This window comes from Labeo rohita, chromosome 25 (genome assembly GCF_022985175.1).
Source record: "Labeo rohita strain BAU-BD-2019 chromosome 25, IGBB_LRoh.1.0, whole genome shotgun sequence".
NCBI classification, from domain to species: domain Eukaryota; kingdom Metazoa; phylum Chordata; class Actinopteri; order Cypriniformes; family Cyprinidae; genus Labeo; species Labeo rohita.
Genome location: NC_066893.1, coordinates 8,551,365 through 8,567,923, shown reverse-complemented (window position 1 = coordinate 8,567,923; position 16,559 = coordinate 8,551,365). Strand labels below are relative to the sequence as shown.

Genomic DNA, 16,559 nt, shown 5'->3' with positions numbered 1-16,559 from the left:
TTTTTTTTAAACACAATTTTTATTTAAACCTTTTTTAAACTTTGGTTGGTAATTAGCTTCCATGTATACCTTATATGTTGCAAAAATGTGAATTTATTTAGGGTTATTCTGACATTGTCACATTTAAAAACAAACAAACAAACAAAAAAACTTGTATCTTTATATTGTGACATCTTAGAATTGAGACAATTTTTTATAGCTGCAGCATTATATTTCACAAATTTTTTTTAATGTTTTTATTTCACATAATTGTGACTTTACATCTCACAATAGTGATTATTTCTTGTAATTGAGACATACTGTGAATATTACCCATAATCATGACTCTCTATTTCTTGTAACTGTGGCTATACTGTATATCTAAAAAAAAAAAAATGCAACTTTATTTACCATAATTCTGACTTTTGTATATCACAAAAAATGTTTTTAGTTTTTTTAAACCTTATTTTTATATAAACCTTTTTTAAACTTTGGTTGGTAATTGGCTTCCATGTATATCATATGATGTGTTTAAAATATTAGGCATTATACAACCTATAATGGATAAATTTAGCGAGCAGTTTGCTTGCATATTGCCTGTGAGAAAAATGATCCAATGGACTGCTTTTAAAACCAGTTGACAGAATTAGGTACAGTACATGAAACAAATCCAGTAATTGTAGGTGTGTTGTGTTTGTGCAGGGTGCCGCTGCATACCCAGAAAATGAAGACCAGCAGCAGAGGCTGCGCGAGGCTGCTGAAGGGTTAAGGGTCGCCACCAACGCAGCCGCTCAGAACGCCATCAAAAAGAAACTCATTCACCGACTGGAGGTGAGGATGTGCATTATTTTGCCACCTCCTGTTCAGCGTCCGCTCAGTGTTTGATCCTGCTTTGTAACACATGGTTTGAACACAATAAATTATAGTGGTGTGGAGAACGCTGATAAAAGTAAAAACGGATTACGAGCCCTTGCCCAAAATGAACCTTCAGTCATCATTTACAGTACAAACGCTCAAGTACTTTCCAGTCAGGGTAATTTAGGCTACTTTTATATAGTTTTTTCCTTTTTTTTTTTTTAAGCTCAGCAGCATCCGCCCCTACTTTTTTTGTCTGTTTAGGACAAAACTCATATTAGCATGGAAGAGGTGGCTTTTTATCAGCCTGTATGTGGTAGTTTCCATAGCGGGTATTTTTCCATTGCCCAACAGTTTCGGCCAGTGGAATCCAGCATTCTGGTTCTGTTTGGTCTCTTCACGTCAACAAAGATGGCTTTGTTTTTGAGGTTCTTTTTTTTCCACTGTCTCTTCCATCTATCATCCTTCCTCACACATGGAATATTCTTTCATAATACAAAGAATCTTTTTTTCTTATTGCTCGCCGCCTTTTGCTCTTACTTCTAAAGTGTAGCGTGTTGCCACTGGATTTTGCTAAATCCTTTTATGATGGACATGGCCATAAACATCCCAAATGCTCTACAATCCTTGCTGAACCTGTAATGAAATTCAGTCGGAACAGTCATGTCTTTGTACGGTTAATGCAATGTCTAACCATGTGCAGGATAATGCCAGATGTTAGTGCGGCACGATTATTAAAATAAAAGTCCTTGTAGTATAATAATAATAATAATAATAATAATAATAATTATTATTATTATTATTATTATTATTATTATTATTATTATTATTATTATTATTATTATTATTCCTACTAAATAAATAAATAATATATTTATTTTTTTATTATTATTTTTTTAATAGTATAGAAATACTATTTTAGTACATTACTATATACAATATTTAAACATTTTTATTTATATAGTAGTAGTAATAATATATTTATTAATTATTATTGTTGTTATTTTACTTATTGTTTTTATTTTAGCAATGATAATAATGATAATATTTTCTTCTTATTATTGTTGTTGTTTTTTTTTGTTGTTTTGTTGTTGTTGTTATTCCTACTAAATAAATAATTTAATTATATATTTAAATTATATTCTTTTTTTTATTTTACAGTGTAATATTATAGTAGTAATATTTCTTTTTATTTATATAGTAATAGTAATAATATATTTACTAATTGTTGTTTTACTATTTCCTATTTTTATTTTAGTAATAATAATAATAATAATAATAATAATAATATTTATTATTTTTATTAGTAGTAGTAGTAGTAGTAGTAGAAGTAAATACATTATTTTTTCTTTTTTATTTTGCAATGTAATATAATAGTAATATTACTAAATAAATAAATTATATTTTTAAATTAATTAAATTCTATTTTATTTTACAGTGTAATATTATAGTAGTAATATTTATTTTTTATTTATATAGTAGTAGTAGTAGTAGTAGTAGTAATATATTTATTACTTCTTGTTTTACTATTTCCTGTTTTTATTTTAATAATAATAATAATAATAATATTTATAATATTAATATATATTGTTGTTGTTATTATTATTATTATTCCTAGTAAATAAATGTTTCTTTTTTTTATTTTAAAATGTAATATTAAAGTAGTAATGTTTCTTATTTTTATTTATATAGTAGTAGTAGTAGTAGTAGTAGTAATATATTTATAAAATAAATATTTATATAAATATATATTTATATTTATTTCCTATTTTCATTTTAGTAGTAATAATAACAACAATAGTAATAATAATAATAATTATTATTATTATTATTATTATTATTATTATTATTATTCCTACCAAATAAATAAATACATAAATAAAATATAATTTTATATTATGTATTTTTTTTATTTTACAGTGTAATATTCTAGTAGTAATATTTCTTTTTTTTGTAGTAGTAGTAGTAGTAATAGTACTTATAATATTTGTTGTTGTTGTTTTACTATTTTCTATTTTTATTTTATTTTATATTTTTATCCGAAAAATCTGTCTTTTTTTCTCCAAATCGTGCAGCCCTACCAGATGTTATTGTATACTACTGTGTCCTCATTTGTTACTTGCTGTGTTAGTAATTATTGAAGCTGTAATTCGTTATTGTTATATGTCTGGAACAGAATGCAGCTAAGCAGGCCGCAGCCGCGTCAACACAAACCATTGCCGCCGCCCAGAACGCAGCTGCATCCAATAAGAACACCATGTCACATCAGCAGCTCGTGCTCAGCTGCAAGGTATTGTGGGTAGTTCTGTTCTGTTTAGTTTTAGGATTTTTAAATTTGAGTTAAGCTATTCCGACTGTGGATTTGTGGATGCTCTCCAGGGTGTGGCTGACCATATCCCACAACTAGTGCAGGGAATGAGGGGCAGTCAGGCCCACCCGGAAGATCTTGGTGCCCAACTTGCCCTTATCATCGCCAGCCAGAGTTTCCTACAGGTAAAATGCACATTTTGTTTGTTTTGCAGCCTCAGATTTGGCATTGAATGATCTTCACTTTGCTTTTGTTGTTGTTTCTGTCTCCAAACAGCCGGGAAGTAAAATGGTGGCGTCTGCTAAAGCGGCCGTTCCGACGGTAACGGACCAGGCAGCTGCGATGCAACTTGGTCAATGCGCCAAGAACCTGGCCACCTGCCTGGCAGAGCTGCGCACAGCTGCACAAAAGGTGCCCACAGTTCACTGCCTCCTAGTAGATCCAAAACACCTTTAAACACAGAAGCAGATTGTAAAAACCTTACTGCAGTGCACTACATCAGGTGTAGACATTCATCTTTCCATTACTCTGTTTTGAAAGAGACAGTTCAGACAGAATTTAAGGTTTGGTCATGTTTACAGTTGGTAGGTGAATTTTGGGTGCAGGGTGTGAGCTTAAAGGGACGTCTGGAAAGGGCCTGGAAAACTCACCAAAACTCACAAATACCAATCTTCCTGAAGAGGTACTTAAAAAGTGCTTGAATTAATCAAAGACAATGTATTAATGAAATAATAGTGAATCATTTGATTTAGATCAGAACTTCGAAGCCCGGATTGTGAATCATTTGATTCAGTTTGAGACTTCGAAGCGCAGATCAGGAATCATTTGATTTGATCGGGTATTCGGAGCGTGGATTGTGAATCATTTGATTCAGGTTGGGACTTCGGAGCTCGTAATGTGAATCATTTGATTTAGATCCGAACTTCAGAGCCTGAATCGTGAATCATTCGATTCAGGTCGAGACTTTGGATCGAGGATTGTAACTCATTAGGTTTAGATTGGAGCTTCAGAGTGTGGATCGCAAATCATTTGATTCAGGTCAGGACTTTGGAACTCGTAATGCGAATCATTTGATTTAGATTGGATGTTCGGAACATGAATTGTGATTCATATGATACAGCTCTGGACTTCGGAGCTCGTAACGTGAATCATTTGATTTACATCGGAAATTCAGAGCGTGGATTGTGAATCATTTGATTCAGGTCGGGACTTCGGAGCTCATAATGTGAATCATTTAATTCAGATCAGAACTTCGGAGCACAGATTGTGAATCATTTAATTAGATCAGATCTTTGGAGCACGGATTGTGAATCATTGATTCAGTTGATTCAGTTTGGGACTTTGGAGCGTAGATCGTGAATCATTTGATTTAGATTGGAACTCCGGAGCGTGGATTGTGAATCATTTGATTCAGGTTGGGACTTCGGAGCTCGTAATGTGAATCAATTGAGTTAGATCGAAACTTCGGAGCGTGGATTGTGAACCATTCAATTCAGGTCGAGACTTTGGATCACGGATCGTAAATCATTTAGACTGGAGCTTTAGAGTGTGGATCGCAAATCATTTGATTCAGGTCGAGACTTCAGAACTCGTAATGCGAATCATTTGATCTAGATCGGAACTTCAGAGCGTGGATTGTGAATCATATGATACAGGTCTTGACTTCAGAGTTCGTAATGTGAATCATTTGATTTAGTTCGGAACTTTTAGAGAGCGGAGCCTGGATCGTGAATCATTCAATTCAGGTTGAGACTTTGGACTGCGGATCGTAAATCATTAGATTTAGATTGGAGCTTCGGAGTGTGGATGGTGAATCATTTGATTCAGGTTAGGACTTCGGAACTCGTAATGCGAATCGTTTGATTTAGATCGGAACTTTGAAGCGCGGATTGTGAATCATTTGATTCAGTTTGGGACTTCGGAGCACAGATTGTGAACCATTTGATTATGATCACAACTTCGGAGCACAGATTGTGAATTATTTGGTTCAGGTTGGGACTTAGGAGTGCGTAATGCGAATCATTTGTTTAATATTAGAACTCCGGAGCATGGGTCATGAATCATTTGATTCAGTTTGGGATTTTGGAGCCCAAATCATGAATCATTTTATTTAGATCAGAACTTCTGAGCATGAATTGTGAATCATTTGATACAGGTCTGGACTTTGGAACTCATAATGCAAGTAATTTGATTTAGATCGGAACTTCGGAGCGTGGATCGTGAATCATTTGATACAAGTCTGGACTTCGGAGCTCGTATTGTGAATCATTTGATTTAGTTTGGAACTTCAGAGCGCGGAGCCTGGATCGTGAATCATTCAATTCAGGTCGAGACTTTGGATTGCGGATCGTAAATCAGTAGATTTAGATTGGAGCTTCGGAGTGTGGATCGTGAATCATTTAATTCAGGTCGGGACTTCGGAACTCGTAATGCGAATCATTTGATTTAGATTGGAATTTCGGAGCGTGGATTGTGAATCATTTGATTCAGTTTGGGTCTTCGGAGCGCTTAATGCAAGTCATTTGATTTAGATTGGAACTCCGGAGCGTGGGTCATGAATCATTTGATTCAGTTTGGGACTACGGAGCGCAGATCGTGAATCATTTGATTTAGATCAGAACTTCTGAGCATGGATTGTAAATCATTTGATACAGGTCGGGAATTCAGAACTCGTAATGCAAATCATTTGATTTAGATTGGAACTCCGGAGCACGGGTCGTGAATCATTTGATTCAGTTTGGGGATTTCGGAGCGCGTATTATTTGACTTAGATCGGAATTTCAGGGCGGGTTTGCAAATCGCTTGCTTTAGATTGGACTGCACGAATCATGAGTCATTTGATTCCGATCGGGACTCCAGTATGGATTCACGAATCATTCCTGATTTATTTTCTTAAACAGTAGAAAACATCAAACCATTAATGCAGCACAGTTATAAAACCAAAGAAAAAAGGACGTATACACAAATGCAAAAGTTGTTTTACTATAGTAAAAGTGTAGTATTCTTTGTAATTCTTTAGTAGTTACACTTCACATGTGCTCTGCTTTATTTTTGCGCTTTTTTATTAGTTTATTTTTGTTTACCTCTTTTTTTAGAATTTAAATTGGATGAAAAACAAGTGCACAGTCATCTTTATCATTTTATCTTTGAACTTCTAAAAAAAAAAAAGAGAGAGAATTTAAATTGAAAAACATTGTTTGATAAGTGAGATCTCTGATTGAAGTCAAAACAGAAGTGCTTGAAAAGTCCTTGAAAGTCCTGGAATTTCATTTTACAGCATCTGTACAAATCATTCCAAACCCATTAGACCTTCATTCATCTTCAGTACAAAATTAAAATATTTTTGATGAAATCTTAGAGCTTTCTGACCCTGAATAAACAGCAGCTTCCATGTTCAAGGAACAGAAATGTAGTAAGGACATCGTTAAAATAGTCCATGTGACATCAGTTGTTCAACCTTAATTTTATGAAGCTAAGAGAACACTTTTTGTGCTCAAAGAAAAAAAAAAAAAACAACTTTGTTCAACTATTTCTTTTTTTCTTTGTTATCTTTGTATATTTTGGTGTAGGCTCATGAGGCGTGTGGTCCTCTGGAGATCGACTCTGCTCTCAACGCTGTTCAGACTCTCAAGAGTGAACTACAGGATGCCAAAATGGCCACACTGGAAGGACAACTCAAACCGCTACCAGGAGAATCGGTAGGTGAGATTTACCACATAAAAATAGATCTTCAGACTTGTTAGCAGTAGTTCTCACCATTACCTCTTTATACTTGCGTCTGCAGTTGGAGAAGTGTGCTCAGGATCTGGGAAGTACGTCTAAAGCTGTGGGCTCCTCCATGGCCCAGTTATTAACCTGCGCCGCCCAGGGCAATGAACATTATACTGGTGAGATGACTTATGTTCCTTTTTAGCATATGAAACACAATATTTCAGGAGAATGTATCTATACTGAATATGAAACGTGGAGAATAACAACAGGATTTACACAAGTAGGACATGTTCCTGGATTAACGTCCCCTCAACCAATCATTACACTCTGATTTTTGGGTTAAGGCCTTCATTGTTTGGTAGATGTTGATCCATGAACATGTCTTGTTTTTGTAAACAACGTTAAGCCGAATTATATACTGTCTGAATACAAATTTGAATATATTACCGGAGTTCAGGCACTTAAGACATTTAGGCATATAAGGAAAGAGACATTACATTTTATTAAGCAAGGCTGTACCCACCTAAATCAATGATTTAAAAAGCATTTTTGGCAAATCCAGGTAATTTACCATAGAAATATGATGTTTTTTAATGTTTATGACTGTTATAGCTGCAGCTATGGTCCAATCCCCTTAAAACTTTGCATGCTTATTTAGAATCAGCTGTTACATGCAGGTGACATGCTCAGCAGGTTTCGTGAAGTTTTGCGTTTTCGTTTAGGCTTTACAGGATTTGGGGTATATTTTCTAAATATAGAAAATATTTAAAAATATGCAGGCCCCTTTTCTAAACGACCCTGTTGTCCCCCCCGAATTTCTCTCAGACCTCTGGCGTCATGAGTCAAAAAGACCCACTAAATTTCTTTCTGATCGGCCTCTGTTAACCTTGTCTAACAGGTGCTCAAACTTTGTCTGCCAAACACAGCCATGTTTTTTGAGATAAGCAAATGTCCTCGTAGACACATGTGGCACTTCGGACTAAGACAGCGATTTTCATGTTGATAGGACAAACTGTTGCACAGTTATAGCCATTTTTATGTTTTTTCCCTTCTAATAGTGCCACCACTTTTACTAAAAGTGGCTCTGCCCCTTTCTAACATTTTGGCACCTCTTTGCAGTGGTGAGTGGAAAGTTCAACTTTTTTTTGATAATTATTGATATTCACTCTCCAGAGAATCTGAAGTGGGTGAAAAACCTAGGACTAGTTCGCAAAAGTAAGTTTAAAAAAACGTATGTTCTTCAAAAAATATCTGGAAATTTCGTCAAAAATTTGTTATTCTAATGAGATAAGACCCTTGAGTCTGCAACTGACGGTAGAAGTTATGAACGATTTCGTACTTTTGATCGCTGTAGCGCCCACGTCAGGCTGATTGGGGCGAGCCTTGGTCACATTGTAGGCAGTGTGAGTACTACCATCCCTCCAAGTTTCACGTGTCTACGACTTACGGTTTGGTCTGCACGATCATTTTTACATGCAGATTGGTAATCCGTGACCATTCTAACAACTACAATAGGGTTTCAGCGCTATGCACTTAAACCCATAAATAGCTCCAAACATGCTTTCAAGACATATCTTTTAGAGGTTGACCGATGTATCGGTTTTGCCGATTAATCGGCACCACTAGTAGATTGGCGGAACTATTGGTTATCTACAAAAATCCATGCCGATAGTTTTTTCCTGGGTTGTGTCCGTTGCTGGAGCGGCTGAGAAGGTTGTCATTATACAACAAAGTCCCTATAGTCTTTGTTATACAGCACGAGAGCGGCCTCTAGTGGCGGAAATCACTGACAGCACGTGCCGTTCGTTTAGACACATGACACTGCGCTGCACAGAGCGGGACACTTTGAAGGCGGATTTAAAACTTCGACAACGAAACGGTGTGTACAGTATACTGTAGTGCATGTTTTCATGTTATTACTAAGCGATGAATTTGTTGACTAGATCCTGCATTAGTGGAGAAAGGACAGCAGTATACTTTTGCCCGTTTGGTTATCAAATAAAGTCTTGTAGACCGCCGCTTGAATTGCGGACCGAACGCGTCCATTGTGTGTGATAGCGGATAGCTGCGAGTTCTTCTAGACGCGGCGCTGCACTTTTGCCCATTGTGTGACTAATATATTTTTATATTTTGATTAGATAACCACAGATGTTCTAGAATAGAAGCAGTCAAATTGTGAAAGTACACAGTATCCATATGTATGCAGTTCCAATACTGTGGCCTTTGTGTAAATATTTAAAGATGGCCAACTAATTGCTTGATTGTTGATGTAATGGTAGCACTTTACAATTTTCGTCCATTTGTAAGATTAAGATTGATAAAAGCTGTAGAATATAAGTATTGTTCCTTGTTAGAGTGTGTTAATTTCAGCATTTACTGATTATATTTAAAATTGTTGCTTTTGTTAACATTAATGAACTTTAATGATCGTTATATAATTAATATTAATATTTGTGTTCATTTACAAAGTATTTTTCAGTAGACTCTTTTTTTTTTTTTTTTTTTTTAATAGGAGAACACTATTTATTTTCCATTCAGATATCATTTTAAAAACTATCGGTCGATTAATCGGTATCGGCCAGTGTGGTCCAACCTAGTTATCGGTATCGGTAAAATCCAATATCGATCAACCTCTAATATCTTTATATATGTGTGTTTGCCAGGAATCAAACCCAAAACCTTGGCCTTCTAGTGAAATTCTCTAACAGTTGAGCTAAACAGAAAGTGTTAATCAACCAGGGTTTTTCAAGTGTCTTGTGATTGACGTTTATCTATCTTGTGGTAGACATTTGCAAAAATCTAAATTCATCTTCTAAAAATGCATCTACAAGATGTTTGTAAACTACCTGAGTTTTCCCAACAAAGCTGCTTCTTCCAAATTAAAGACAGGAAAACTGAGAGGAGAGCGATGCTATAACTTACCTGCACCACCCATCAATTTTTCACTCTGTCTGGCTGGATCGTTACTCTCAGGAGAGCTTCTGAAGACAGATTTTAATGGCATGCTCGAACAAATCCCCCCTCTTCCACTCGGGCTCCTGCAGCTTCTCAAGCCAAGGGTATAACTAACCCCCGTCCCTCATTAATCTTATTTTCACTAGATTTAACATACCATCAGCAGTTGGGCTCTACTTGGCTGGATAATGCAATTTGATGCAATTTGCCTGCATTGGCCCATCCTTTTTTTTTGCTTTCTGTTCTATAAGTAAAGGCCAGATCCCATATGGTGCCTTATTTTCTTTCCACACTCATTTGTTGGAGCAGCAGGGGCATTCTGGGTCAACCATGCACCAAAACGAAGCTTAAAGCTTTATTTGGAACAAGACATTCGGGCTGGACACTTTAAAATATCCCTCATTTTGCAATACAGTTTATTGCAGTCCGTCAGTAAATGTAAGAATAAGGTAAAAAATGAATGTGTTGCTTATTTATAATGTACGGATATGATGCAAGACTGTGCAAAAGCAGACAACCAGAATGAGTCAATGGCTGATACCAGTGTTGGTAATTAAGAGAAGAGAGTGGTTGAACTTCAATATAATGCTATAATGATACCAAATGAGACCCCAAAAAAAAAAAAAAAAAAAACACAAACACACAAACACTCAATATTAATACAGCCAAGCAAGCAAGTCTTTCACAATGATAGGCCAATATAATCTCAGAATGCCAAATATCGGCCAGTTAATCAGATTAGTTCATATATCGGTCAGTTACTGTAATGAATATAATGTGCCAAAGTAATTGGACTGACTGTTATATCAGTAGATCACTGAGTGATTTAAACTCAGAATGGAAAATGTGATCCAATTAATTAGTTTGACTGTTATATCGGTAGATCATTATAATAGATGTTTAACCTAATAATGTCAAATATTGTCCAGATTCATTGTCTGACTGTTATATTGGTAGATCCCTGTAATAGATATCTAGGAATGCTAAATATCATCTGATTAATCATCTGACTTTTATATTGGTAGATCATTGTAATAGATATTATTTCAAACTGGCAAATATCACCCGATTAAATCTGCCTGACTATAGTATCGGTTGATCACTTTGATAAAAAATAATCTGAGTGCCAGATATCTTATGATTAATTGGTCTGACCATTATATTGGTAGATTACTAAAATAGGTATAATGTAAGAATGCCAAATATCAGCCAATTAATCTGACAATTATATTGGTAGATCTCTTCGATCTCTTTGTTTAAAAAATAATCTAAGAGTGCCAGATATCTTCTGATTAATTGGTCTATTGTACTATTGTATCTGTAGATTACTCTGATAGATACATTACATAATGTAATGTTAGTCAGTCTGACTGTTACATCAGTAGATCATTGTAATAGATGTCTCAAAATGACAAATACCGGATGATTAATTGGTCTGACGATTATATTGGTAAATCACTGTGATAGATATGATCTATGAATGTCTTTTTGAACAATATATTTATTACTTTTTTAGTTCTCTTATCACAACAGAATACACAATGAATAAGTCATGTAAACACAGCAATGAAATCTATGAATGCCTAATATTGTCTCATTAATAATTTATTGTTTTTATAAGCTGTTATTTCAGTAGATCACTGTCATAGATATAATCTACGAATGCCAAATATCATCCTAGTAATCGCCTGACTGTTATATCGGTAGATCATAGTAATAGATATAATCTCAAAATGGTAAATATTGGCCGATTAATCGGTCTGACTGTTATATCGGTAGATTATTGTAATAGATATCTCAAAATTGTAAATATTGGCCGATTAATCTGTCTCAACAATTATATCGGTAGATCACTGTCTTAGATATAATCTACGAATGCCAAATATCATCCTATTAATCACCTGATTGTAATATCAGTAGATCATTGTAATAGATATCTCAAAATGGTAAATATCGGCCGATTATTCGGTCTGACTGTTATATCGGTAGATCACTGTCATAGATATAATCTACGAATGCCAAATATCATCCTAGTAATCGCCTGACTGTCATATCGGTAGATTATTGTAATAGATATCTCAAAATGGTAAATTTCGGCCGATTATTCAGTCTGACTGTTATATCGGTAGATTATTGTAATAGATATCTCAAAATGGTAAATATTGGCTGATTAATCGGTCTCAAAAATTTTATCGGTAGATCACTGTCATAGATATAATCTAAGAATGTCAAATATCGTCCTATTAATCGCCTGATTGTAATATTGGTAGATCATTGTAATAGATATCTCAAAATGGTAAAAATCGGCTGATTATTCGGTCTGACTGTTATATTGATAGATCACTGTCATAGATATTATCTACGAATGCCAACTATAACCCTATTAATCGCCTGACTGTTATATCGGTAGATTATTGTAATAGATATCTCAAAATAGTAAATATTGGCAGATTAATTGGTCTCAACAATTATATCGGTAGATCACTGTCATAGATGTAATCTAAAAATGCCAAATATCGTCCTATTAATCACCTGATTGTAATATTGGTAGATCATTATAATAGATATCTCAAAATGGTAAACATCAGCTGATTAATCGGTCTGACAGTTATATCGGTAGATCACTGTTATAGATATAATCTAAGAATGCCAAATATCGTCCTATTAATCACCTGATTGTAATATTGGTAGATCATTATAATAGATATCTCAAAATGGTAAATTTCGGCCGAGTATTCAGTCTGACTGTTATATCGGTAGATTATTGTAATAGATATCTCAAAATGGTAAATTTCGGCCGATTATTCAGTCTGACTGTTATATCGGTAGATTATTGTAATAGATATCTCAAAATGGTAAATTTCGGCCGATTATTCAGTCTGACTGTTATATCGGTAGATCGCTGTTATAGATATAATCTAAGAATGCCAAATGTTGTCTGATTAATCGGTCTGACTGTTGTAATAGATTTAATCTCAAAATAATCTCAAATATTGGCTGATTAATAGGTCTGATGATTATATTGATAGATTACTCTGATAGATATTACCTCAGAATGCCCAATTAATCGGCCAGGTCGATATATCAGTTGGTCGCTACAATCTCAATATTGCAAATATTGGCCAGTTAATCATTAGCTTTAATACTGGTATCTAGCATTCACATAATTACACAATTACTTAGCGTATATATAAATAACTGCTTGTATTTGTGTGTTTTTGTGGCAGGTGTGGCGGCAAGGGAAACTGCTCAAGCTCTGAGGACATTGGCTCAGGCTGCGAGGGGAGTGGCAGCGAGTACCGTGGAGCCCCAAGCTGCGGCGGCCATGCTGGACTCCGCCTGTCACGTGATGGAGGGCTCGGCCATGCTAATCCACGAAGCCCACCAAGCCCTGGTGTGCCCTGGTGATGCAGAGAGCCAGCAGAGATTAGCGCAGGTAAGACAACATACATTACAACAGATGTCCACCCATCTGCAAGAACATTTATTTAATGACAAGTAGAAGCTGAAGTAGAAGTTTGGTTACATAGTTATCCAAAAAAGAATTTATTTGTCTTTATACTGTATGAGGCCAGAATAGTTTTATCATCTTCAGCTACTGTTTTAAAACCAGATCAATCTCCCATCAGCTCCCTCTTGGCAATTATCTCCAATAAACTGAGCTATTTTCTATTGTCTCTCTGTTTCTCAGCGGCCCTTTTTTCTGGAAGGTACCAGCGTGCCTCCTGATTCGCACAGGTTCCTTTGGGATGCAAACATATTGCTTGGCATATGTCTGTGACAGTGGCATAAATTAGGGACACGGATTTCTCTGTTGCGCCGAGGGGCTGATTTGAATTTTAGATTCACGCCGCATCTCTCCGGGCCTTTGTAGAGTTATTGGTGGAAACGTGTATGTTTGTTGGTGTTTTTCAGGTGGCGAAGGCTGTCTCTCACTCACTGAATAACTGTGTGAACTGCTTACCTGGACAGAAGGATGTAGACATGGCTCTCAGGAGCATTGGCGAGGCCAGTAAGAAATTGCTTGTGGAAAATGTGAGTTTTTTTTGACAGTTGTTTGTAGCCAGTCTAAACATAAAACTGTGTAAATGATTAGGAAAAAAACATTATTACATAAATTGTCGCAATTTATGAATGTTGTACACAGAAGTTCCATCTGATCATGTTTCATGAATGAGGCCCAACAGTGATCAAGCCTAACTTTTTCCAGCTTCCTCCATGCTCCAAATCCTTCCAAGAGGCCCAGACAGACCTGAACCACACAGCAGCGGAGCTCAACCATTCGGCGGGAGACGTGGTGCAGTCTTCACGTGGGAGCAGCAGCCAGCTGGCTGTGGCTTCCGGGAAGTTCAGCCAAGACTTTGACGAGTTTTTAGATGCCGGCATTGAGATGGCTGGACACACTCAGGTATGTTTTAGGTGCCCTCTTAGAGATAGGAGATGATTCATGTTGTCCTGGTTGGGTATTGTTTGAATTTTATAGATTCCGATTTTGCTTATCGATTCCAATTCTTAACACTTCTTAGTTTCGATTCCAATAACATAAAAAAGTCAATTAAAAGTTAAGTAAAACTTTTCTATTCTGTTTTTTTTTACAAAGCTTTTTGTTGCAGCTGAATAACATGAGAAAAATCAGCAGCCTACAGAACACTTAGGCCTAAGAGGATCTATTGCTTATGATTTTAAGAAAAAATCCACAGCAAAAACAACTAGATTAACATAAATTATTAAACATTAAAGCAAATAAATTAGCAATAGCATAAATAAATACAACTGAATAAATAGCAGGTACAGAAATTTAAATCAAATGTTTAAAAACACTGCATAGTTTTCTTTTCATGAATAAAATATAGATTAATCCTCATTAAAGTTATAAAAGATATTCAATCAAGATCAGTGAATGATTTTGTTGTTCAACATTAATGACCGACAGCATGTTTATTAGGCTGCTGTCTTTTTAACACCAAACACATGCGGTTCTAAAAATACTGTTACACGTGCGTTTTCTTTCTCATCTGTTTACTCTAACTTTCAACAAAAAATGGCTAAGTCTATGATTATATCCTGACATAGTTTTGTGCATATTGGGCAGTAAATGTGAAAGAGAAATCAGATCCGGCCCAGAACGACCGTGGATAAGCAGGGAACGGTTCTAGAACAGACACTGGTCAGGAACCTGCCCCGGGACCGCTGTTCACCGTGCTTGCGTTTCAGATGTGTGTGCTGCACGCAAACAGTGCACAAGTCCTCTCCCTCCCTTCGCTTAAAACGTTGTATTTTAAACTTCATTATCACATTAAAATGTGAACGCAGGAATCGGTCTTCTCGAATACCTGGTTCTTGGAAATTTGGAACGGGTTATAAAATGGAACCAGTTCTCGATACCCAACCCTACAAACCAATTTATTCGTAAGACCTTTGTTCGTCTTCAGAACACAAATTAAGAACACAAATTATTTTTGATAAAATCTGAGCGCTTTCTGACCCTGCATAGACAGCAACGCAACTATCACGTCCAAGGCCCAGAATGGTAGTAAGAACATTGTTAAATGAGACATTTACTTCCAGAACCAAAAATTACAGATAATGGACTCACTGCCTTGTCATCCAAGATATTTCTTAAGTCGTAAAGAAATAGTTTTTTTGAGGAAACATTTCAGGATTTTTCTGCATATAGTGGACTTCAATAGTGCCCCGAGTTTGAACTTTCAAAATGCAGTTCAAATTCAGATTCAAACGATCCCAATTGCGGTTATAAATTATCCCAGCTGAGGAAGAAGGGTCTTATCTAGCAAAACGATTTATTTTCTAAAAAAAAATGCAATTTATATACTTTTTAATGTCAAACGCTCGTCTTGTCTTACTCTGCCTGAACTCTTTTTTCCGGTTCATGACAGTTAGGGTATGTCGAAAAACTCCCGTCTCATGTTCTCCCTCAACTTCAAAATCACCCTACATCGCTGTTTTACCTTTTTTGCTGAGGGTGTTTGATCTTCTTTGCATGTTCACTTTGCAAAGACTGTGTCAGTACTTCTGCAGCGATGTAGGATGATTTTGAAATGATTTTTGAAGTTGAGGAAGAAAATACATTGGGAATTTTTTCGACATACCCTAACTGTCTTGAGTCAGAATACACAGAGTTCAGGGAGAGCAAGACAAGACAAGCATTTGAGGTTAAAAAGCATTTAAATTGTATTTTTTAAAATGAAAATAACCAATCTTTTCGCTAGATAAGACCCTTCTTCCTCGGCTGAGACCGGTTACACCCGCATTTGGGATCCGCATTTAAACTGCATTTTCGAAGTTCAGACTCGGGGTACCATAGCAGTCCATTATATGGAGAAAAATCCTCAAAAAGCATAATTTCTTTACAACTGAAGAAAGAAAGACATGAACATCTTGAATGACAAGGGGGTGAGTAAATTATCTGTAAATTTCTGTTCTGTAATTGATAGTCCATTTAACATCAGTGGTTCAACCTTAATTTTAAGAAGCTACAAAAATAGTTTTTGTGAGCAAGGAAACAAAAATAACGACTTTATTCAACAATTTAATTTCTTCTTTGTCAGTCTTCGATGCACGTTCACAAGAGTACCATGACGCATATAACTTTATGTATGGATTTTGAAGTTCTGATTCATTTGTTAATTAGCGCCTCTCATCTAAATTCACTCAGGCACATAATTGTTCCAGAGAGCATGAAGATGCTCCACCCTAATGAAATCTTTGATGATGTTCTGGTTCTGCATGT

At 35.6% G+C, this 16,559-nt stretch overlaps 1 protein-coding gene across 4 annotated transcripts in view; it reads left to right on the top strand.

Moving 5' to 3' along the window:
- tln2b (talin 2b) overlaps nucleotides 1-16,559 on the top strand; it is a 218,459-nt gene that overhangs the window by 144,396 nt on the left and 57,504 nt on the right. For all 4 annotated transcript variants that reach the window (XM_051099290.1, XM_051099291.1, XM_051099289.1 and 1 more), the window contains exons 21-29: nucleotides 682-810; nucleotides 3,011-3,124; nucleotides 3,214-3,327; nucleotides 3,419-3,553; nucleotides 6,712-6,840; nucleotides 6,927-7,029; nucleotides 13,036-13,244; nucleotides 13,724-13,843; nucleotides 14,019-14,216. In XM_051099290.1, the coding sequence (XP_050955247.1) occupies nucleotides 682-810; nucleotides 3,011-3,124; nucleotides 3,214-3,327; nucleotides 3,419-3,553; nucleotides 6,712-6,840; nucleotides 6,927-7,029; nucleotides 13,036-13,244; nucleotides 13,724-13,843; nucleotides 14,019-14,216 (1,251 nt within the window). The remainder of the gene's footprint in view (nucleotides 1-681; nucleotides 811-3,010; nucleotides 3,125-3,213; nucleotides 3,328-3,418; nucleotides 3,554-6,711; nucleotides 6,841-6,926; nucleotides 7,030-13,035; nucleotides 13,245-13,723; nucleotides 13,844-14,018; nucleotides 14,217-16,559) is intronic.